The sequence below is a fragment of the Plectropomus leopardus genome, chromosome 10, assembly GCF_026936395.1.
Source record: "Plectropomus leopardus strain MGB_pleo_1.0 chromosome 10, ASM2693639v1, whole genome shotgun sequence".
Classification (NCBI taxonomy): domain Eukaryota; kingdom Metazoa; phylum Chordata; class Actinopteri; order Perciformes; family Serranidae; genus Plectropomus; species Plectropomus leopardus.
This window is the reverse complement of record NC_142185.1, coordinates 10,283,083-10,306,606: the sequence shown is the minus strand read 5'-3', so window position 1 is coordinate 10,306,606 and position 23,524 is coordinate 10,283,083. Positions and strand designations below refer to the sequence as shown.

The following is a 23,524-nucleotide window of genomic DNA, read 5'->3' as shown; positions in this document are numbered from 1 at the left end:
CTGCTGGACGCAGATACCGTACACAATAAGAGTTTTTGAAATGTTGAACATGCCGCAGCCCATTTGTGGTTTCCACTCCTTGACAGATTGTTGTACGTACCCGCCCCCTCTCGACCTGCGTAGTCAGCATGACCACCATGGATGAGCCCTGCTCCCACGTCATTTGCCAGAAGTCAGGACAGGTGTTGGGCAGGGGGCCCTGGCAGGCTATGTAACGGTTTATCAGACTCGAGGCTGGAATCTCCATCTACACAGAGAGCGAGACACAGACATTGACATACAGAGAGATTAGGTTACAAGGATCTATTTCCAAATTATTTTCAATAAATAGATGTGTTTTCTGAAATTTCAGCAGTCCAGAGAGCTAAATGTTATGGTTATTCTAGAAAGTTACAACCACTTCTATTTGAACCAAAACATAAACCAAGCCCCTTTCAGACGTGCTCATCAGTACTTTGTTGTACCAGTTGTTCTCCTGTTTGAATGAGCCAGTCACAAGGTCAGACCTAGTGACATTAGTTTGACACTAAAATTTTAATTAAATGCCATCCCATAACGCCAACATTAAAGCAGCACTAGGTTAAACTAGAAATAGCACCTAGTGGCTGAATGTCTCGGCGCACCAGTAAAGTTGTAGTTACAGTTTATATCCATGTCTGTCCCAATTTGTGACAGCTGACAATGCTTCAAATATGGATGTTGCTTTAAAGGAGCTAGAAATGCTAAAAAGTGGAAGCTTCTTATGCATTTCTTCCCCCCGGCAGCACAGAAGGTCTACACAATCAGCACAGTTTTAAGGTGGACACCCAAGATTCATTTCAACAAATCAAATGACAACCCTTCTGTTCCTGAGATATGGGACTGAGTTTTGTCCAGAAAACTGTTTTTTGCAGATTATGATGTCACAGTAAAGTTTGATCTTCTGGAAATAAAATGTCATCGCTTAATTTTTTTACTATTGGACATTTGTGTTAAATTAGCATAGGAATTCTTTAATTATGGCCAAAAACATGTTTTATGAGGTCACGGTGACTTTCGTCATTTGATCATCAATTTCTAATAAGTTTATTTTTGAGTCCAAGTGGAAGTTTCTGCCAAATGTGAAGAAATTCCCAAAAGGTTTTCTTGAGATAATGCATTCACGAGAATGAGATGGATACTGGGTCACGGTGACCTTGACCTTTGAGCACTGAAATCTCACCGGTTCATCATTGAGTCCAAGGGAATGTTTGTGCCAAAATTCAAGAATTTTTCACGAGGTTCTTGAGAATGAGACATTCACAAGAATGAGACGGGCGTGAAAAAGTAAGGCTTGACGTACATTTTCCATTTGATTAGAATTTCTTGTTGACATGAAAAATAAAATTAGGTTATTGAGGCGACTCTTCGCATGTCTGATCAATCTAATAAATATGTTTCTGAATGCTTCTACCACACAGTGGGGCCCAAAAGAGAAAAACGTCCCAGAAAACTATTTTTTACAAAATTTTCAGCTTTCATCAGTGCTAACTTTTACGATGAATATCAAAACATACAGAGAATGTAGAAATTCTCAGATTGACAATCGGCCGCAGCAGGCTGTATTCAGTCTAATAAATGATGAAACTGATCAGAAAATATATAAGTGGATGTTGAGGCCTGATTAGACATGCTAGAAGCGGGTGAGTGTCCTCCATGCTCTGAATGATCACTAATTAAGCCGTAGAGGAAAAATAATCATTCCAATGCAAACTATGTTTTTAAAAAACATATTTGATGCAGCCTGCGAGAAAACTAAGAATGCTTTTCTTCTTCTATATCATTAATTTTCCAACTCACTGCTGTTTTCAGGGTGCTGCTCTATAGGCAAAGATCCTTTCATCCTACCATACAGACATTACACGGCATTAATGTAACAAAGACCCGAGTTTAACTTCCAAAAAGGTCATTACTTAAACAGACGTCTGAAAGGGGCTTAAATGAATAACATCCATATGAGGACAGCGTCAGTGGCCGACTGCAAAACATGTAAAACATGAACTCACTATGTTATCTGCTTGTAAAGCTCATGTGGTTAATTCATTCACCAGTATGGCCACCAGTAGTGTTCAACACGTGTTTTGATGGTTAGCAAAAACAGACCACCCACCACGACTCGAACGAGCACATTGATGGAGAGATGAAAGAGAGAAATGAGGAGAAAACCCAACTCACATTGATGTAATTTGCATTGATGTAGTCATCTGTGCTTTTCAGAATGACCCGTGTGGCATCGTCTGTGGAGGGAGAGAGATTAAGATTATAGACGGAGAAAGACAAACAAACAGTTGACAAAGAAAGAATTTCAAGAGGAAAAAAAGCAAAAAGAAGGGAGCGAGAGAGTTTGATTGAAGGAACAAAAGGGTGATGTTGGTACATATTTAAACACGCGAGCCAACAGAAACAAACAAAACCATGTGCAGTCACGTACAGGGAGAGATGTCTCTGTAGCGATTTTTGGAAACGTTCTGAGGTAATTTGGCACACAGCATGGTCATCCCCGGCCTCTTCCTGTACAGTTGCTGGAAGAAAGGAACACACATTTATTTTAACCCTTTGAAACCTGCATCAGCATCAGGTTTTTTTGTACTGCATTCAGATGTCTTTTTATGAAAACGTGAACAAACAACAAGAAAGAAATTAGGAAAGCATGAAAAGAAAGAGAGAGAGACAAAATATTATTAGAAAAAAAGGAAAATGTCCAGAAAACTATATTTATGATTGTTGAAATTAGATTAATATTAGATAATTAATTTAAAATTATGCCCCCCCATATATATATATATATATATATATATATATATATATATATATATATATATATATATATATATATATATATATAAAAGGCTTTTTCCCAAGTTATTTTCATGATTGTCATTGTTTTTTGCTAATTTTCAATTAATTTTTTTGTCAGTTTTTACTTTTTTAAAATGTTCTTTTTTTTTTGCGAATGTTAGTGTCATATCTTGATAAATTACTCACTGCCTTCTTCCTATGTATACAAAAAAATCAAACCAATTTGCTCAGCTTTCAAAGGGTTAAAGTTACAATAACAGAGGAAGTAATCAGAAAATACTCCTTTGTCCTACTTATCTATGTACATATGACACAGTTCAAATGTATGAAGATGAACATTCAAAGTATTTTCGTGTGCATAAGTTGTTTCGTGCAATGACTTTGTGTGTGTTTGTATCTAACATTCCTCTTTAGCAAAAAACACAACACACTGCTTAAACAGAAAGTTATGATATGAAGTGACAGGAAGTTTTGGTTATGTAAAGGAAAAGACAAAAAGTTTGACAAAGTCTCTACAAAATAAAACCAAACACTCAATCAAAAGAAAAATCAATAAGTTTGTGTTTATCTCTATGTGAGCACAAATGCACTAAATCATGTGTGTGTTTATTACAGCGTCTTTCTCCTTACATCAAACTGTGCCAGTATGGCTCCACTGAGCAGGCCTTCCTTCAGTGTGACCATGGAGTCCCTCAAAGCATGCTGGTCTAGCTGGGCGGGGTCCTGAGGGGACTTCTCAGGGATATACTGAAAATCTGGCTCTGAGTCCACCTTCTCCTCCACCACGTCATAGATGGCTGAATGGGACAGAGAAGAAGTGTGTCACAGTTTATATACTCCCAGCTGTTTATGTAGGCTGAAGCCCGGGGGAGTTAATTTATCTTTAAGTGCATAATGACGAAAATAAACATCCGAGATAAAGACGTGCTACAAGTCACAACCAAAGCACTGCACCAAAGGAATACATAGTTCATCTGTGAAAACCAGCCAAAATCAAATAATGCGAACTGACAGGCATTCAATACATTGATGCAATCTTATATCTGCTCTGATGTAAGAGAGGATAGAATCCATAAATCCCTCTTTGACCCACTTCAAATACCAAGAATTTCCACGTTTCATCATCTTTAAAAGCTCCACTCCCACCTCACTGCTGCTGATTAGAAGATGCGATCTGCAATCTTTCTGCATGCAGAATACGTATGGCTGAGATGTACAGAAATTAAAAAGTACAACTTAATCATCTCCTTTAAAAGACAAAAGTAAGACTGAGCAGTCCAGAAAAGACCAGAAGAAGAGTGAAGACTGGAGACCAGATGTGCTGTTGTTAATCTTCGGGAGTGGGCTGCGCCAGCTGTTCCACTGTGTGAACGATGAAGCGTTTCATTCATGCATCACTGTTTTAAAATGTGTTGGACCAAACAAAGTAGTACTTATGTAGAAAATGGCTATCACCAAATATTTACACTCAGTGACTGCCAGATGTAACTGTAATGTATCTGGCAGAAAAGTACAGCCCAATATATGAAAAAACGTTCCTATTTAGGTCACTAATTGGCAACTGAGCCGTCTCCATTAACAGTTATCATCATGTTGTTTGAATGCTCTGATCAATACATTACAACACATCTTTTTTGTAGCGTCTATTTTAAGTCCACATTATGATTTAAAAGTTCATGAGTATACCAGAGTTGAGAGGATGGCTTCAGGACATGGGACCATCCGAAGGGCATGTAAATACATTATGAGCATTTGTAAATAACTCGTCAAACACAGGCTAGTAGTAACTAGTTAAGAAATTAAGAGGAACTTCATAAACAAACTAAGTAAAGGGTTTAGAAATAGCTGGTTGACTAGTAAATGGGCTGATGCTTGAGCTTAGGTCTGCAATCCAATAACAAAAGCAGTGGATGTTTCTCCCTGCACATTGGAATTCAACTCAACTTTGTTTTGTCAAATTTCTCTGAACCATTTTTTTTTTAACCCTCCCATGGATTTGAAAAAGGTAAAAGTGCTACAGTCGATCCAACAAATGGGGGAACAACTCACCATTGGGTCTGACCAATAGGATGAGCTCTCCAGAATGGCTCTCACAGCTGGCTTTGATGAACATGACCACCTGGTCATGGGTGTGGTCAGAGATGTCCCGTCCATTAATTAAGACTACCTGGTCGCCCTCGTTAAGGCGAGGCACACACAGGTCGGCCTGAAGACAAAGAAGCAGACAAAGGACAGATGAAGGTAGGTTAGAAGGAGACACAATGAGAATGGTGAGATGACGTCATTGGTAGAAAACTAACATGTTTAGTTTGACAGAATGTTTCTGCTTAATAATAAAACGTCTTTGGACGAGAAAATGCTAAAATAGCTATTGGTGCATTTGATTTATAGCATGTCAGACTGAGACATCCACCCTGCAAGAAGGAGCGCTACCGCAGGTCATTCATCCCATCTGCAATAAGACTCTATAACATCAGCATCACTGGCTGAGTAATTTGCACAACAAATTTTTGTAAATTCTATTCTCAAATCCATCTTTTGTGTACATACTTATTCTATTACTTACTTATTATTATGTGTACATACCTTATTTCCTCTATGTACATACTTATTTTATTACTTATTTATTGTTATTTGTTATTGTTATTTTCTTTGTTACATTTCACTTTTCTTTTTTCATGCTGCTGTAACATTTGAAATTTCCCCCAATGGGGGATCAATAAAGGAATATTCTATTCTATATTCTATTCTATGTGAAAGTAAACACAGTAGTAGATATCTGCTGACTATATGTGGTGGTTATTATTTACTATTTTAATGCTTATAAATAGTAAAATACAAATGTAAATATGCTGGAATTAACAGGGCTACTAATTCACATCAATAGTTCCTTGGCATGTAATAGACTATAGAAATACTAATAAAAAAGAAAGAAGAAAAAAAATCATTCAAAGGACAAGAGGTTGTGGACTTACTGATGTTCCTGGAGCCACTCGAGACACAATGATGGGCATCTTCTGGTCAGCTCCACCCTGGAGACACACAGACACACAGGGAAGGGAAGAGTTAACAGTTTGGAAGAGGAGTATGGAATTGGTCATGATGCATACTGACAGTTTGTGCCAAGTGTTTTGATTTAGCATAAAAGAAAGAAAAAAAAAATGAAGAAAAGATAGATCAAAGGATAGAAATACAAAAAAAAGATAGAAGGACGAACAGATGTTTTACTTTGTCCCAGATAGTCTCAGCTCTCACCTTGACATTGAAGCCAAAACGTCCGTGTTCATCAGGTCTCATCTTGATCAGGACCAGATTATCATGAGGGACAACTCCATTTAGCTGCGAGAGCAAAGTTTGGCATAGAAACATCAAATCCCCATACTGCTTTCCTCCGCACCATCCTCCGCACCATCCTCCTCTGGGATACAAGAATATTGGCCCCAGCTCTAATGCTAGGCAGTATTACATGACTGATAACCTGAAGCATCCCATTTTACAGTTTTATTAGTGTGAACTTAATCAACTTCACTTCACATTATAAGATTTAAAGTGTCAAAAACTGATTTTTGACCACTAGATGGCAGAAAATATATCAAAACAAAACTAAATTGTTTTGTAAAATGAAATAAGCAGTTTAATTAATAGAAGACGTCATTGAATGCATCTTAGGCGGTCATTTGTTTTCATTGCTAATGATGTTTGAAAATGCACATAGGTATAAAACAATCTTTCACAAAATCTTTTCGGGCCATGCATTTATTTAAATTTTCCACTTGTTTTTAAGAATAATGAAAAAGACTGCTTTATGCACCTGGCCTTGTTACTTACATTTTTTAATATGTGTTATGAGTGTGGCCTTGGTGTGTCGCCATACTGACCGTGGTTTTGTCCGCATTGACGGGAACATCGTACATCTCATTAAGGTGGTTGTCCAGGAGGCTCTGCTGGGAGTGGGCCTGGATGATCTGGCTCAAGGTCTTCCTGCTCAGCTGCTTGGGGGGCAGAGCTGGAGGCTGGCCGTCTATCCCCTCTGGAGACCTGAGGAAGGCAAAGCGAGAGAGAAAGTCAGGAAGAGAGCGGAGGAGACGGTAATAAAGAAAAGGGAGGGAGAAGAATGTTTTTTCCCCAATTAATCTGACTGGACAAAAATGATTCCCTTTTATAGTATGCCTGATCCCACCTGTATCCAGTAAAGAACCAAACCTTACGTCATTACTACTGTAAATAAATCAGGGCTGTCACGTTAATCACGATGCGATTGAGGTCCGTATGCCTTTTTTGTATGCCCCTGTTAATTTGCAGGGTGACATTCCTGTCTTTAAGAGCCTGTACCGTGTTGAGTTTTAAAGACAGAGTGATACTGGTATCATGTGAAACTAGAAGACCTAAAGAATCCAGTGGTATGTGCTAGCTTATACCTTTTAATGAAGCTGATCAGTGAGGGGGCTGACCAACGCTATAATGTTAGGCTAAATTTTGGAAAAATGCTGTGGCCATTTCACAGGGGTCCCTTGACCTCTGACGTCAAGATATCTTAATGAAAATTGGTTCTGTGGGTACCCATGATACCCTTTACAGACAAGCCAATTTATGCTAGTGCCATGTAGGTTTTTTGCATTTGATTCCCAATTAAGACATTCTGGAAAGAATTGCTTTACCTTGTCAATATGCTATTGAAGCTATTGAAACGCGATTCATTGTTATTAAAATAAGCAATCATTTCACCATCCTGAAAAAAACATGAACTGTATTTCACAACTTGCTGAATGTAGGTTAGGGGCATGGCCTTTTAAAGAGGATTGGCAACCAGAGGCACAAACATCAAGGTACAGACAAAGACACAAGTAATGGTTAAGCTAAAGCTTGTCCTGTTTGTGAAAGAGGTGGGCCCTTTAGTGGAGAAAGAGAAAAAAAGGGGCACGTGGAGAAAAACAGATAAAGGAGAGGAAGAGAGATTGCAAGAGACAGAGAGGCTTAATAGCACTGTGTTAGTCACAATGCATTAACCTCAATAAAAGGGCTGCAAGAGGAAGGAAAACACCCCCCCTCCATCATCCCGACGATAAAAGGCAGTCAGTGTGTACGATGAAACAACAGCGTCAGTCAGGTGAGGCTTTCAGCAGCATCATGGCTCGCTCTCTGGGGGGTAAAAGCGAGTCATTTCTCTCCGAGCTTGTGTGCAGGCACTCCTTTGGGGCGAGAGCAGCAGTCAGAGAGCATTGCCTTTGTTTTGGCTGCTGCCACTGGTGCCACTTTGTGGCTTAAACACACACACGGAAACCAACATTTATTATGGGTCAAAACCAGGTCAGGCTTTCAGAAGGAGGGCAGAGCACAGCAGGCCTGAGCCAAGGCAGAACATCCTCCTACATTAGTGTGTTTCCTCAACACGACACAGACGAGTGAAATGGATATAAGTGTCTTCATACCGGATCATTACATAGACAAGGCCCTGTGATATGAGACTTAACCTTCGTCTGCACAGGACATGTCTAAGCCCAGCGTTTTAGTTTGCCTTCAGCTTTGATCGTAACCAAATCCTAAGTGTCTCCTTTTGCTTAACCTTTTGAAACCTGGACAAATTGGTTTAATTTCTTTGAAAAACTTGTGAAGAAGGCAATGACCAACTTGGGAGGAAATTACCTTAAAAATTAGCACATTTGTAAAAAAAGAAGAAAAAAAAGTACAAAAAATACCTGAAAATTAACACAAAAATAACAAAAAAGCAAAGTACAAAAATAAAAATAAAAAAATAGAAAAAAAAGGAAATGACCTGAAAAACTGCTTAAAGATTATAACAATTCTCTGAAATGATTTTAAATATTAAATTATGATCATTTTAAATAACAGTTTTACAAATGTTTCCCTAGCTTTCTAAAAGATAATTTTCTAAATGTTAATTTTCTAGCAAATTGTGGGCTATATTTTGGGATTTATCACCTGTCACTCTGTGTTTTTGAAAGGAATCTAACCACTTTGCCCTGGGATCAAATGTTTAAATACTTGTGAAAGGTGTCTGACAGCAGTACAAATGATGTAGATCCTGGTTTCAAAGGGTTAAAGAATATTTTGAAAGCCAAACAGAGGATAGAACTAAACTGGTGTGCACAGTGACAAAAGAATCACAATTGGGTTAAAGTCTAAAACAAGATGCTATAAAGCAGCATGTTGCATTCAAATCCACAAAAGGACAAATAAAAAAAATAAAAAAACCCACTTTCAGTGCACACCCAAAGTTTTTTCAACCAAAAATATTTCCCAAGTCAAACGTTTGCTTTACAACTGTGAGATAACAGCTGTGATTATAGCATCCAAAGTCGTTTATCATGACATACAGTTGCATGCAGTGTTGTTACAGTAAAGGATATAATTGTACCTTTTTGTTCCCTTGACAGTGTTGAGGAAATATAGATGCTGCATTTTGAAAGCCGTCACTGTAATGAGCTGTGGTTAGCTAAACAGATAATTTTCACTCGACACAACTAAAAACAGAACGTTATAGAGAGTGTCTGAGGGTTATGGCTTTGTTGTACTGCTCATGTGTGGAGCTGACATAGTGTATAACTGTGGCCTGTGGGAGAAAAAGCAGACTCTAATTTAGTTTTTTATTGGAGGAAAATCTTGGGAAGAACATTGGGAAAATTTGGATTATGGGCCTGAGCCAAGTGACAGACCTGAAAACTTAGGAGTATATTTGAATCACATCAACTAAGAATGTAAAAATACAGTCGCTGTATATGAATCTCGCCAAAGAAAAAATGCAGACTAATTTATCTGGGGCAAAGGGGTGTTTATTATATATTACATTTGGAACTGATAGCTCCTCAAAACCAAAATGTAATCCGGACTGGAACCAAATCTTTTAAGTAGATATCACAATGGAGTTGGCAGAGTGGGTAATTCAGAGCCACCACAGCTTAGTGACATGATGAAAAAAAACATGTATTTTTTTTCTTTTGACAATAATCTACTTCTGGAAATTGTAACCAGCAAACTACTTTTGGAATATTTGCAGCATGCTAATAGCATCTGAGATTAGGCAGGTCCAACCTAACCTCAAATCTGAGTCTCCAAAGGATTCTTTTCTCATTTTTGGATTTCCATGGCCCAAATAACAGATAAATTAATCTTCTGAATAGAAAGCAAATATGATTTAGGTAAGAAAATTGGGGGATTATAAACTTGAGACGCTGAAACTGCCTACTGCTAAGTACACTCCCTCTGCCAAAAAGTGCTTGTCCAAATGAACTCTGTTTACAGAAGGGTATTAAGTCAAAGCATCACGTACTGTCACGTTACCTTATCTATCTCCACAACGCAGCGTCAGCACTACAGAAAGGTCTGGAAGCTTCTATCATCATTCTGGTATACAGGGGGAAAACGCTCTGGGTTTTTTGGATTTCTCAAAACTAATCAAAATCGGGGGGTGCTAAGCCCAGGATGGATGGTTTGCAGTGGTTTGTTTTTTCAAAAAAGTAAACTTGAGATAGGTATCACTAATTATTTTAACTGTTAATTACTTTTAGCTTACCATTTCAACTGTCTTATAACTCAACTGTTTATTTGTACTTTTAGCTAATAACATGAATGACTGTTTCTCCATACTTTTCACGAAACTTTTTAAATCGATTACTTTTAGCTTATTATGTTGAACTGTTTATCCATTACTTTTCGCTAACCATTTTGACTTTTTATCCGTTACTTCTCAGTCTTCAGAGTATTTTAATTATTTATCAGTTACATTTCAGTGTGCTGTTCATTGGTTAAAGCTGAGGCAACTTGTGAATATATTATTTAATCAAATGGTAAGTTCTAGATATAAAGTTTGTTTAACTTCTGTATAACCTTTCCTTTAACCATGGCAACTGCAAAGGGTTAAAGGATTTCACAGGATTTTAAGGAAATTTCTAAAAAGAAAATGCAGTATTTTTAAAAAAATAATCTTGAGATAGGTATTTAAAAGAGTAATGACTATCATGATGACAAAATCCTATAAAGCCAATAAAATAATATGCATGGATAACGTGTGTGCCGTCTAAGGAAGATCGAGCAGGTGATTATGTCATCCTTTGGCACTGTAACAGAGTGATGAGCCAACAACTTAGTGTGTGTGTGTGTGTGTGTGTGTGTGTGTGTGTGTGTGTGTGTGTGTGTGTGTGTGTGTGTGTGTGTGTGTGTGTGTGTGTGTGTGTGTGTGTGTGTGTGTGTGTGTGTGTGTGTTTAGCGTTGTAGGCAGCGGAACTACCACTGTAATGTTACTTAACCACTCTGATTTCCAACTGAGAAATGTTCCATCTTTCCATGTCTCTTCCCTCTCTCTCTTTCACACACACAAACACACTCATACTGTGACTGCAGAAAAAGCATGCCGTATCTACGATGCATCTTCTTCCTCATTCAAATCACAGACATTCACGCATAAACGGCTCCTGGCTAATAGCACATATGAGTTACATCTGCAGGTCATTTACAGTTCAATACAACAAAATGATCCTACTAGATAATCAAATATAATAACATGAGATTTTAAGAATGTATTACACATATTTAAGGTTTTTTATATCAAAAAGTTGTTACCAGTATTAGATAGCTATTAGACACAGACAAGTAAAAAGCATTGTTGCTAAACATAATTAGACGCTTATCCCCGTGCTTGGTCGAACAGAGGCTCACACAGAGTCCACAGAGTACTGCTAAGCGAGTGAGCACTTGAGCAAGAGAGCAAATTCACTGGAGGCAATTTGCCAAGTGTTTCCCCTCAATATTCCACCAGGTTTGTGATCAGTTATACCCCTTCTTCACCAAAATTAGCACGTCTGCAGGTTTTCTAAACACAGGTAATCTTGCTAAAAATGGGCAATAGACTCCTTCCCTATTGCCACTAGACCAGAGCTGTGTACACGGCTCATCTACAGACACATATGCCTTTCTGTGTGAGTGTGTGTGTGTGTGTGTGTGTGTGTGTGTGTGTGTGTAAAGAGAAGAAAGCAGCATGGAGGCTGGGAAAAACTTTAAGGTGGTTACTTCTTTTTATATATATATCTTACTTATTATCAAACTCAGCGCAGACTTATAAGGATCAATGTTTGAGTGCTGCTCAGGTGTAGATGAACGATACTTGCATTGCATCTCACCAGTTAAGGGGCTACATTTAACACATTCACCCAGGTTTTGTGTTTCCATCACTTCTGATCAGAGCCGGAGTCGATAAATAACCTGTGACTACGGCAGAGTCATTTGACTCACACGTGAATGCCAATTATAACCTTTCCCATTACATTAAGAAGGCAGATGTTAGAGCGTGTCGTCGAGTGTTTTTGTGCAGTGGAAAAGGGGTTTCAGCTAAGAAACTCCCAATGACCACACTTTTGAAATATTTACAACACAAGATAAGGTGAAGAATGTGAATGCTGAAGTTTGCTGAACGACTGATTGCAAATGTTTTCTGTTTTCAGAATCAATAATTATCAATAAAGGTACAATAGGATGAACATTTCATGAATTCATTAATCTTGTTTTTCTGTTTTCTAGTTCTTGAGACGATCCAAATAATATTTGGGGATTTTAACATAGAAATGTAAAACTCTAAACTCACTTTACTTTAACTTAAAGGCTTTTAGGCTTTGAAACAGAATCGGGGAACTATATTAGTTCAAGGAATTCACCAGATATTTTATAGTGTGTGACCACAATAAGGGCATGCCGAAAACACACTTACACATACACTAATTCCTAGTTCAGCTCTGTTGTATAACCTCTCCGCCCTGCTACCCGCTATAAACACTTTTTTACAGGCTGTTTTTCAAAGGGTTCGTCTTTCAATGGGGCCAGTTAAGTGACAGTGGGAGAGGGTGTTAACTCTTGAGAGAAGCCACAGGCACAGACAGACTTTTAAAAACCAGTCAACTCAGCAGTACAGTCAGACAGAGTGGCACTAACGCTGATGAGTAAAATTAAACTTCAAAATTAAAGAGCGGCTGTTTTATTTATGAGGCTCTTAATATACAGTGAAATCTATCTCCCTGCCACCAAGTGAAAGGTTGGTGTTTTTCTACCCAAAGACAAACAGCTTTAAAGAAAGTGGGTGTGCATCAAAAACAAAAATAAAGAGGAAGGAAAGAAGTAGAATCACGTGAAAACTTACGGTGTGGAGTCCAAGCTGATGCTGTTGGCCTGAGTGGACGATGCTGATTTGTGATTGGAGGAGGAGAAGACAGGTAGGCTGGGTGAAGCATGGATCACATGATCAACCAGGTGGCCAACGGACGATGGGCGTAGTCGTGTGCCCTCTTGTACAAACAGTGAGTTCCTGGCAAATAAAGACATTTAATGTTAACGGCCTGTGAAAAACCTTCTTTTTTTTTTAGGCAAAGTTCTTATGAGGCTGAATATTGCCATGGTATTTATACCAAATAGATACATATAATAGATCTGTTGATCCTTTTAGAGCTGATAAGATCAATGGATGAGAGGAGCAGCTGCTGCAGACTTGCAGTCAGTTAAGTTTCACTTTCACTGTGCCTGGTGTTCTGTTGCTCTGTCTGTGCCATGAGTAAGCTCTGTGCTCCGGTAGTGTTGTTCAGTCAGTAACCCAATGATAAATACATTCCAACAGCACTTTAATGAATGGTCAGCTCCAAAAATATAAAATCAATATGTGGCGGCAGATGGTTTAAACATGGCGGGCTGCCACAAATAAATGAAAGTGTGGGAAACCCTGGACTCACTGATTGGGTGTCCCAGGCGGCGAGCGAGTGGGCAGGCTCTGGGTCTCCAGTCTCTCATCTGATAGGCTGTTCCTGCTGACTGACTCCCAGTCAGTTCCGCCCACCAACTTCCTGGCTAATGGCTTGCTGGGAGATCTGTGCAGACCAAGACATTAATTTGGTTGTGGCCGAAATGAAAATAACTGCAATAAGTCAAGTTCCTGCAGAGTTTATCTACCCTTAGAGGCTTGTGATGGCTAGATTCAAACTAACTGAGAGAGGCATGTGGATTACCTGGCAAACACTCTGTCCTTGATGCCTTTCTCCTTTCCATACTGCACAGACTGCACCTCCGTCCGCCCGCTGGAAACAACCAAAGCAACAGTCAGTGGGCTGTCTTGGAAAATCGAACTTTAACTAGAGTGAAACAGGCTGAAAATCTTTTACTCTTCGGTTTAGCAAGGTTAAAATAAAACTCGATTTACTTTACTTTTCCTGATTTTCTTTATGAAAAATGTAGCCTTACAATAAATAAATTAGGCAAAATAACACCAGCAAGCGGTTTCTGCCAGACAGTAACAACTGAAATATAGTCAATAGGGATATTAACACTGTTAGTAACTTCCTAACGACACAAATTCCCAATTTAACAGTGGAAGGTCAGTAAATATCGAGAGCGTGCACACACACACACACACACACACACACAAACACACAAACACACACACGCAGTCAAGTCAAACATCAGAGCAAGGCTTTCTGGGGTTGCATCACTGCTGCTCAATAATGCATCACAAAACCTCCAACTCAGTTCATCCCTCACTCAAACTTCTTAGAAAAAGGAAATAAAAAAGCTACCAACTAAGCTGTCAAGAGGCGTGATACATTCCAGAGTCAAATGTTTGATTTTTCAGTCCCCTTTCCAGCTTAAAAATACCAAGAAATGTACAGTATATCACCCATATAAAGAATTTGAGGTGTGGGACTGTGAAGAAACTTACACAGGTTGCCTGCACATGAAAGCCATAAATAATAAAGTTGTGGCTTCCTGGGGGAAGATAGCATGAGAGGCACCCACAAGCCTTCCAGTGTTTCAGCCTCTCAACCCAAAGTGAAACTACTGCATCAACTTCCAAACAAACATGTACTTCTGTTGAAGTGGGACTATTGTCGAGAGTCAGACAAAAGGAAATACAGACAGAACATCTACAAGCCTGGTCCGTGAATGTGTGTATGTTTGTGTGTGTGTGTGTGTGTGTGTGTGTGTGTGTGTACATGTCAATCTGTCAGAGTCTGACTGTGAAGGGAAGACTTTTCCGAATCTACCTGTGTTGCTCAATGGATTCTGTCCATGTTCCTACAGGAGTGAATATGTGTGTCTTCTTGCTCTTACCAGTATCTGAACTTTGAGCCCAGAGTGAAGTAGTGAGCGAAGAAGTTCTTCTGTGGCGGGATGGGCCGATCCAGCCTGAAGAAGGTGTGGTGCTCCACACAAGCCTTCCACAGGTTTTTACAGGCCCGATAGTTCACCATGTTGAAACCCAGCAGTGTTTCCCGCGTCTCAGACTGTGTGCAGGGAAGGAAAGACGACACTTACTGAGCCGTTGATTAACACTTTGGCATTCAGCTTGTGAGGTGACAGTGGGTTACCAGCATTCAGCAAGTTTATCTGAGTCTAACAGTAATACAATTAACTACTGTGTGTAAGATGTTCCTGCATTTACCTGGACTATGTTACAATGTACATTTAAAGTCAGCACAACTGTTACTATGGGCCATTTTACAACTACGATTACCAATTACTCCGCTTTTAATTGTAACTGTTTTAATGATGTGCGGTCTGTTGTTGTTTGTTCTTTCTTCGTGTTTTCTCTGTGCTCTCGATATCATTGAAAATGAGGGTTTGTCCTGCATGATTCCTCGAGATTTAAATAAAGGATGAATGAATTAACTACATATATTAATATATATTTCTGGCTACCTGTTTGAACTGTTACTTAAAGCTAAATTTTTGAGCTGTTAATCCATTACTCTTAGCAAGCAGTTTCAACTGTGTATCCAATACTTTTAGCTATTGTTATCTTATTCTCTTAGCTAACCATTTTAACAGTTTATTTATTACTTTTAGCTAACTGTTCAAACTGTTTGTACATTATTTTCAGATGATTTTTTAACTATTAATCCATAACTTCAAGCAATTTAAAAAAAAAAAACAACAACTTTTTAAACTATTTTAACTATTTATCAATTAATTTTAGCTGACCATTTAAACTGTTTAGCATTTTTAGCTAACCCTTTTAAATGGTTGTGCGTTACTTTAAGCTAACGTTAACTGTATCAGCTGTTTATCCATTACATTTTGCTATCTACAGTATTTCAAATATTTATCCATTACCTTTCAGTGTGCCCAGGTGTTTAATTTGAGTCAATACATGGGGTTACTACTTAATCAAATTGTAACTTCTCACTAGATAAGCTACTCCTTTCGTTTAACCCCTGTAACTGCAGAGGGACCCTGTGAGGTACAAGTACCCATGGTTGAGAACTACAGAGTTAAACTACTGTGGATGACGTTTATGCCATTTATTTCAATAGGAAGTTAATATAACAGGCGAAATCAGGTTGTGTGCAGATACAAATATATATGGATATTCAAAGCCAGTGCAGCTAGATGCATTGAGGGAGGAGTGTGAGACAAAAACTAGAATAACAAAACGGTATTATTTCAGTTTTAACAATAACTCACTTTTTTACATAAAAAAACCCAAAACACTTTAAATGTAATGGTATTGTGAGACAGATTTATAATGATGAAGCAGATATTTGTGGTGGAAATATTCATCGAGTTGAACATGACAATGACAGATCAGCTGTCCAAACAATTGCCTGTAACACTGAGAATGAAAAGAGATCTACGTGTCAAACAAGGGATGCGAGACACAGTTGGGGATTAGAGCAGAGTCAACTAGGGCACAGCCAGCAGGGGGTTAATCTGTCACTGATTGCACACACATACAGTATGTACCGCTCGGCTAACATCTACAGTATATAGACACATTCATACAGTCAGTCATACAGAAAAAAGGGACCCACACACAGAAGGTAAACTCCTTCATCTGTTCAAAAGACACCGTTGCAGAGGGAAATAGTGGCAAAGAAGTGTGTGTGTATGTGTGTGTGTGTGTGTGTGTGTGTGTGTGTGTGTGTGTGTGTGTGTGTGTGTGTGTGTGTGTGTGTGTACACCTACCGCCTCTCTTCTTAGCTGGATGAAGAACTGTTTGCACTTGAAGGAGATTTTCACTATTTTCAACCTGGAAGCAGGAAAAAAAACCAAAAAGACACAAAAGGTTAGTTTCCCCACAGCTAATAAGCCCATCAACTGTACTGAGACACTGTTGTTGAAATGTGTTACTTTTATTTAAGGTCAGTCATTGTGTGCTTGCTCCAATCAGCTTAGCCCAATACAAGCCAGTGTAACAATATATACCATAGTAATATAATGTTATTCTGATAGTGCTAAAACAGAATAAAATCAAACAGCACTTACAATTTTGAACTTTAAAGTACAGGCATTTCCATAGCCTCCAATCTAATTCTAATATTTGACTGAGTCAAGCAGGCTTATACCAGTTATTTATTATCATTATTTTCCTGTGTTGTTTTTAATAGTTTTGAATTTTTTTTTGATTGTATGAAACAGTCAGAAATGGTCAGCTGTTGTTGTTTTCATTTGTACACTTTACAAATGAATTTGGATTGGACTAGATTGCACTGATGTTTTACATCATGACCACTACTTTTTAATGTCATTGTGTAAGAACAAAGTCGCTCCTCCTGATGGCAATGACAGCTAACAATGTCCCACCCTACTCTCCCTACCAGCCAATCAGAGTCAAAGTAAAGCAGAGTAAGGTGGGTCATTACTTCAATATCGAATAAAGAAGAAATGACCCCAAAATTTGCAAGAAATCAGTAAAAAGTTCAAGAAAATTACCTGAAAATTAGTTTTAAAGAAATAAATTCAGGATTCAAAGTTATAAATACTTACTGATGCCTTATACATACTAGGCGTCTGAAGGTCACGTGAGAAAAGTGATGTTACTCCATGTGTCAAAGGGTTAAGCCAAGCCATACTCAGACACACTTGCTAGCGCTACAGGTGAGTTAACACATTCATATCTGGCAGCCACAACAGACACATGTCCAAACCTCACTTTCAGTATCTATTTATATAAACAAGAAGCACACTTCTCAATGAATCGCTGGTTCATCAACTAAGCTAGCCCACAGGTCACATCCCAACTGTTCATTTAACCTCTGACCCACTCCTCTTTCCATATCTGGATGGGAAGAGTATGACCACAATGGAGTCTCCTGAAGGTTCAACTATCTTCTTTCATCAGTCTCTGTATTATGTAGTCATGCGTCCAAAGAGGCAGAAACGATATAAAATAATATTGGAATCAGAAGACCACACACGCGCGGCCACAGTAAGAGGTCTGCTGATGAGCAGCAGCAGAGTAACATAATCCCTTCCTAGAGCTCTGTTGCTGCTGTGACTCATCGCTCCCTGCTAAATATATTTTACATACTTACTCACACACTCTTGCATGGACAAACACACTCACACACACATGCTTGGGCAGAGTGTGAGTCATGCCCCAGCTAAGTGTGGCTCATTTGTCAGGCTGCTGTGAACAGAAATAGGAAATAGGCAAAAATCTAAATGTCCCTTTTCTCTTTCTTGACCCGTCCTTACTGTATCTTACATTTCAATTTATCATCAGGAGAGAGGAACAATGACGAGAAGAGAGTAGAGACACTGTGGAAAGTGATGGGAATTAAGCAGTAGAAACAGTGAGCCTTTGTTTAAGAGAGGATAAGGAGAAAAAACAGAGAGAAAAAAAACAGCTAACAGAGGGCTGAGAGGCGCTGTTGACTCTTGTGTCTCTCTCTTTCTCACACATGGCAGTGGACAGCTGTTGGGGACACCGCTGTTGGTCTAAATGTAGCTCAACTGACTGGATTTGCAGACACACACGCACACAAAACTGTTTTTTCTCTACTTAGGAGGACTTTGCATTGATTTACATTCACTAACCAAAAGTCAAGTCTTTACCCTAAAAAATTTCATGGCTTTTTGTCCCCGAATGTGAGCCGAGTCCCCAAATGTATTACTATTAGTCCCAACAATGTAGGTAAAACAAAACAAACCCTACACATCAAACTCATCTCATCACAAACATTTTACTGCTGTCAGACATTCACTGATGTTTAAACACATGCACACACGCATACACACCACGAATACACACCAGCTGCTATGTGCATTTGGTCAGGGTGTGTGTGTGTGTGTGTGTTAAGCCTACACACGAGTGAATTATCTTCCGGAGTTACAGGGATTTGAGTAGTTACTATCCCACCCCCGGCACCCATTAACATTTAGCCTCCCACAGTGCAGCAGCAGAGGATGGGAGATTTCCAAGAATCAATGCTTTGGAGAGCAAACGAGAGCAGGAGACATAAAGAGCGATGAGAGTAAGTGAATTAGACAGAGAGAGGTGAAAAGAGGACAAAGAGAAAAGGAGAGCGAGCAGATTTGATGCTTATAATATTTCCAGGAAACCTAGTTTAAAGCGAAGCCCTCCCCGTAGAAAAATCTAGTGGAATCATCTGCATAATTCTAGAAAAGATCAACTAAAGCTTAAACGTTAATATGCCATGTCAATAATGACTATGTGAGAGGTTACCAAAATATTACGCTGCACATTTCTCTGCAAAAAGGGTTCCTGGAGGTGGTTCAAGTGGAGCTGGCAGCTGGTTGATGGACAGAGAGGAGGGTTTTTGTCAAGAACATCCACAGTTTGATTCCTCAGATCAGGGGAATTGGGCTCTTTAGTCTTGTCAACAATTACTGCTCAGACCACAGAAATAAAGGCGGCAAAGATTCAACTGTTCCAGGGGAGCAGCTAATAGTGACTGTGATTTCAGCATGAAAATATCAATGGACAGAGCTTGTTCTTTTATCAAGCACTTCTCTGTTTTTCATCCACAGATCGACTCATTCACACCTGAGAGCTGCCAGGTTTTCTGCTGTTGGCCGCAGAGTAGCTTCACTGTTGGTTTTTAGCTACCTTGATTTTGGCTTCAAGCAAGTGCAACTGAAGCTTCTGATCACCAGCTTAAAGTCTCACACAGAGTTACATGCTTACATGTTCAAAAAGCATGCATGTTTATGGTTTAATCCCTTTCTGTCTAAAATTTAACCTACTAAAATAGACCCAGCACACAGAGGAGTCTGCTTATTTGCTACCAAACTTAAACCATGGATGGAATTTTGTATTAAAAACATGATTAAGCATAAAGGGAAATTCAGACCCTATTTTCTAGGGCTGTACCTGACTCAGAATTATGCAAGATGAATCAGATTTTGCTGTTCAATAGTAATATTCAATGATTTTTTTTAATTTTCCACACACAGCTTTAAAGTTTGAATGGGCACAGCAGAATGCTCAGTGTGATAGTGGCATTCATGTAATATAGTAAACACGCCAATGACGGATCGTAATGTGCAGCATTATGTTTGCCAACACTAGATATCAAACAAAGGCCAGAGACTGCATCGTATTAAGTTGCTGTGGGCTGTGAATTCATAACTTCTAAGTAGAGGTCTCTCCCCCCTCTCCTCCTCTGTGCCGCTGCAGGTCCACAGCTCCCTCTACCAAAGAGTAGCATGAAAATCAAGAGCACTTACTCCGCAGCAAAATCTGGGGACCAAAATGTCCCCAGAAATACACTGCTCAGATAAAAGTGACTGCTCAACTTGAAACAATTTCAGTCGACTGAGGGTCTCTGACTGATGATTGGAATCTCCAGCTTCAAGGGGTACCCTACTGCTTTTCCTTGTTTTTGAGTCTACAGGACCAACGGAGACCATTTTTGGAGCTGGTCCAGTGTTGAGAAAGTGCTACAGCTGCAGCAGTGAAACAAGCAACAATTTAATCCCTACAGGCAATTGTGCACCATCAATTTATGTCCATTAAAAGTGCTTGTTTTTGCCTCTGAGAGGCTGTGATTGTTATAATAAGTGCCTGACAGCATTACTGAAAACTGAAAAGTTTTTTCTTATCTTTCACTGATCCAGTTTGTTAGTTAGTGTGTGTCTTGGTTAAGGGGAAGTCTGCCAACTTAAAATTTCCACCAACGTTTTTCCTAAAATAAGTCACCTTAAGAAAAATATTTAATTTCTCTGAGAGATCCTTCCTGTAATGTTGTCAAACACTTCTAATGAAAAACTGAGTCTGTCAGTGGCAAAAACGAGCACCTTTAGAACAAATAAAAGCACAATTGCCCATGGGCATTACATTGTAGCCTGTTTTGCCGCAGCTACTGAAGACTTCTGCTGAAGACTTCTCTCTCGACCAATTTCATAACTTGTTGTCACCATTAGTCATTGAGACACAAAAACATTTGAAAATAGCATCCAGGTTGAAAAATACCCTTTAAAAACTCTCCCACTGCTCTTAAGTTCCAAAGCGTATCACAGGGTTCACTACTTGGTCCCCTCCTATTTATCCTCTACCTGCTCCCCATCCGTGATTTCATTTTTTCACAGTCTCCATTTCCACTGCTGCGCCAATGATTACATATCCACAAAATCCGTCTGCACTCAAACTCACTCCAGCCTGACCAACTGCCTCGCTAAAATTAAATCATGGATACAAGCAAACATTTCTAATAGAGGATTGTGACAAATTTGATATGATCATCACTGGTCCCAAAGTTCCCAACAAAACCGCCCACAACTTCTGCCATCTCCCTCTCCACACATTTAAAACCTTGAAGTGATCTTTGAAAGTGTCCTCTCATTAAAACAGCATGCAAATCCCATCACAAAACTTCCTTTTGTCCACTTGTTTGGATCTATTTTTCCTATTTTTTTCATTCTTACCTCTTTATGTTGTCTTACTAGATTCAAAATGCAGCTATGGGTAACTCTTGCAGCAACATTCCAGTTGTGGATATGCACACTTAATGACATGTACAATTAGATGTTGTGTGTGTGTGTGTGTGTGTGTGTGTGTGTGTGTGTGTGTGTGTGATTCACTCACCATGGGAAATAGTTGATCCGTACCCTGTTCTTGTAAATAACAATGCCGGCAGACATCACCCCAAGAAGAATCTCTGTGTTGCTCTGGTCCTGAAGAGAGGAGAAGAAGTGTGTGAAGGAGTATGTATGTATTTGCGTGTGCGTGCGCGTGTGCGTGTGTGTAGTGAAGCAGAGCCGAGCAGAAACACAACAGGGGCAAAACACAAAATGAGAGGCTTCCTCACTGCTACAAAACAAGTAGCAGTTGCTGAAAACAGACCAGCCGATGGATCCACCTGCCTCAAACTAAGAGTGGAGGATAATGAGAGAAACCCACACAGAAGGAAATAGGAGTTTGTGTGGGACAAAAACAGCATAGGATCAGGTTCGGGTGAAATAAACATCTGCAGTACATTAGAGAAGACCTTCCAACATGTTTGGTCCAAATTGATTATCTAATTTTGAATTGTAATATTATACACTACTGCACTGGACATCCTGCATGTGCAATGTGATACTGATGATAACAGAGCACTGACACATGTTGGTCTTGTGCTGTTTTATGAGGACAACAAAATCAATTTTCTTAAAGTTTTGATCACTAATCAGAAATAGCCTAAACTGGAAGATCAGTCTGGAGACTGTTAACAGCTGCAGACTGACATATTTTTTTCATGATGATGGGTTCTAACTACTGACTCCGTTAATGGCTTACATGTTTCTTACTTGATTATTGCATTGCTGAACATTTTGAAATTTTGATTCTATATTAAGGTTCAGAAAAATGTTGCTCAGAAATGTGTGACCCTTTTATTCCTGTTGAACAGATTGTTACATATCTAGAAAGACCGCCTCGTAGTTGTCTGCCTCCGCATACCAGTCAAGTTGGACTCATATTTTACATCCATGTTTGTGAAAACATGGACGCGTCACACACATCCCCCCTCACCCCCTAGAACACCTTAAAAATTAGCACAGTTTCAAGGTGGCCACTCAAGATTACCAATTCAGTGTCTGACCAAATGTCTCCCTTTTGCTATTGAGTTATGAGTCATCACATTATCATTATATTCCATTAGACATTTGTCATAAGGTCATATTTGAGTACGAGTGAACGTTTGTGCTAAATTTGAAAAAAAAAAAAAAAATCCCTTCAGACTATCTTGAGATAGAGCAATCAGTAAATTGAGACAGATGAGGTCACTGTAACCTTGACCTCTGACCTATGACCATGTTATTCTAATGAGTCCATGTCTGAGTCCAAGTGGACTTACAAACACATGTATTAGCTCCAGCATTGACTATCACCAGCGCAGACACATTGAAGCATGGCTATTCCTCTACAAAATGATGCAAGCTATGCTTATTAGATCGTGTTCTCAAAATAATCTGCATCAAATAACTTTTCTTTAATCATTTGCTGACCATAAAATAAATCACCTTATGACATGTGAGCAGGTTCACTGTCAGTAAGTTTGCAGACAACTCTCAATCATGCATGTTTAAATTTGAAACCAAGTTAGTCCCTATCTCTTCAGCAGCTGAGGTGACGAATCAGCTTTTACTGTATTTACTTTAATGCAGATTAGACGGGTAAAAATTGATATTTGAGAATTGTTTTCCACACAACTATCTAATAGAAATACTATATATGAAAGAAATCAATCTAAATGTTGACTTGGCTTCTCTGCTACTATGTTTTGCCATCTCAGTGCGAGCTGAATGCCAATGTGTAGCATTTCTGCAGGATGTGGGCATCAGCATCAACTGTACACACTGCAGCTCCTCCAACCTGTTCTCATTCCTCCTCAGCTGCCAAGGAAAGAAATCAGCGTTGAATCAACCGTGCGGGGTGCAGATTTTATTATATAAATTCTGATACCACTGGTAAAATGTGGATAAAGACTCAGTT

At 39.0% G+C, this 23,524-nt stretch overlaps 1 protein-coding gene across 1 annotated transcript in view; it reads right to left on the bottom strand.

The window, feature by feature from the left end:
- ptpn4a (protein tyrosine phosphatase non-receptor type 4a) overlaps positions 1–23,524 on the bottom strand; it is a 90,098-nt gene that overhangs the window by 8,978 nt on the left and 57,596 nt on the right. Inside the window, exons 10-23 of the mRNA XM_042494228.2 lie at positions 21,635–21,723; positions 16,771–16,834; positions 14,917–15,089; positions 13,818–13,886; positions 13,545–13,679; positions 12,962–13,126; positions 6,696–6,855; positions 6,073–6,156; positions 5,793–5,849; positions 4,867–5,023; positions 3,448–3,614; positions 2,450–2,540; positions 2,194–2,255; positions 101–247 (exon numbers count right to left, since the gene is read on the bottom strand). Coding sequence (XP_042350162.2) covers positions 101–247; positions 2,194–2,255; positions 2,450–2,540; positions 3,448–3,614; positions 4,867–5,023; positions 5,793–5,849; positions 6,073–6,156; positions 6,696–6,855; positions 12,962–13,126; positions 13,545–13,679; positions 13,818–13,886; positions 14,917–15,089; positions 16,771–16,834; positions 21,635–21,723 — 1,620 coding nt within the window. The remainder of the gene's footprint in view (positions 1–100; positions 248–2,193; positions 2,256–2,449; positions 2,541–3,447; positions 3,615–4,866; positions 5,024–5,792; positions 5,850–6,072; positions 6,157–6,695; positions 6,856–12,961; positions 13,127–13,544; positions 13,680–13,817; positions 13,887–14,916; positions 15,090–16,770; positions 16,835–21,634; positions 21,724–23,524) is intronic.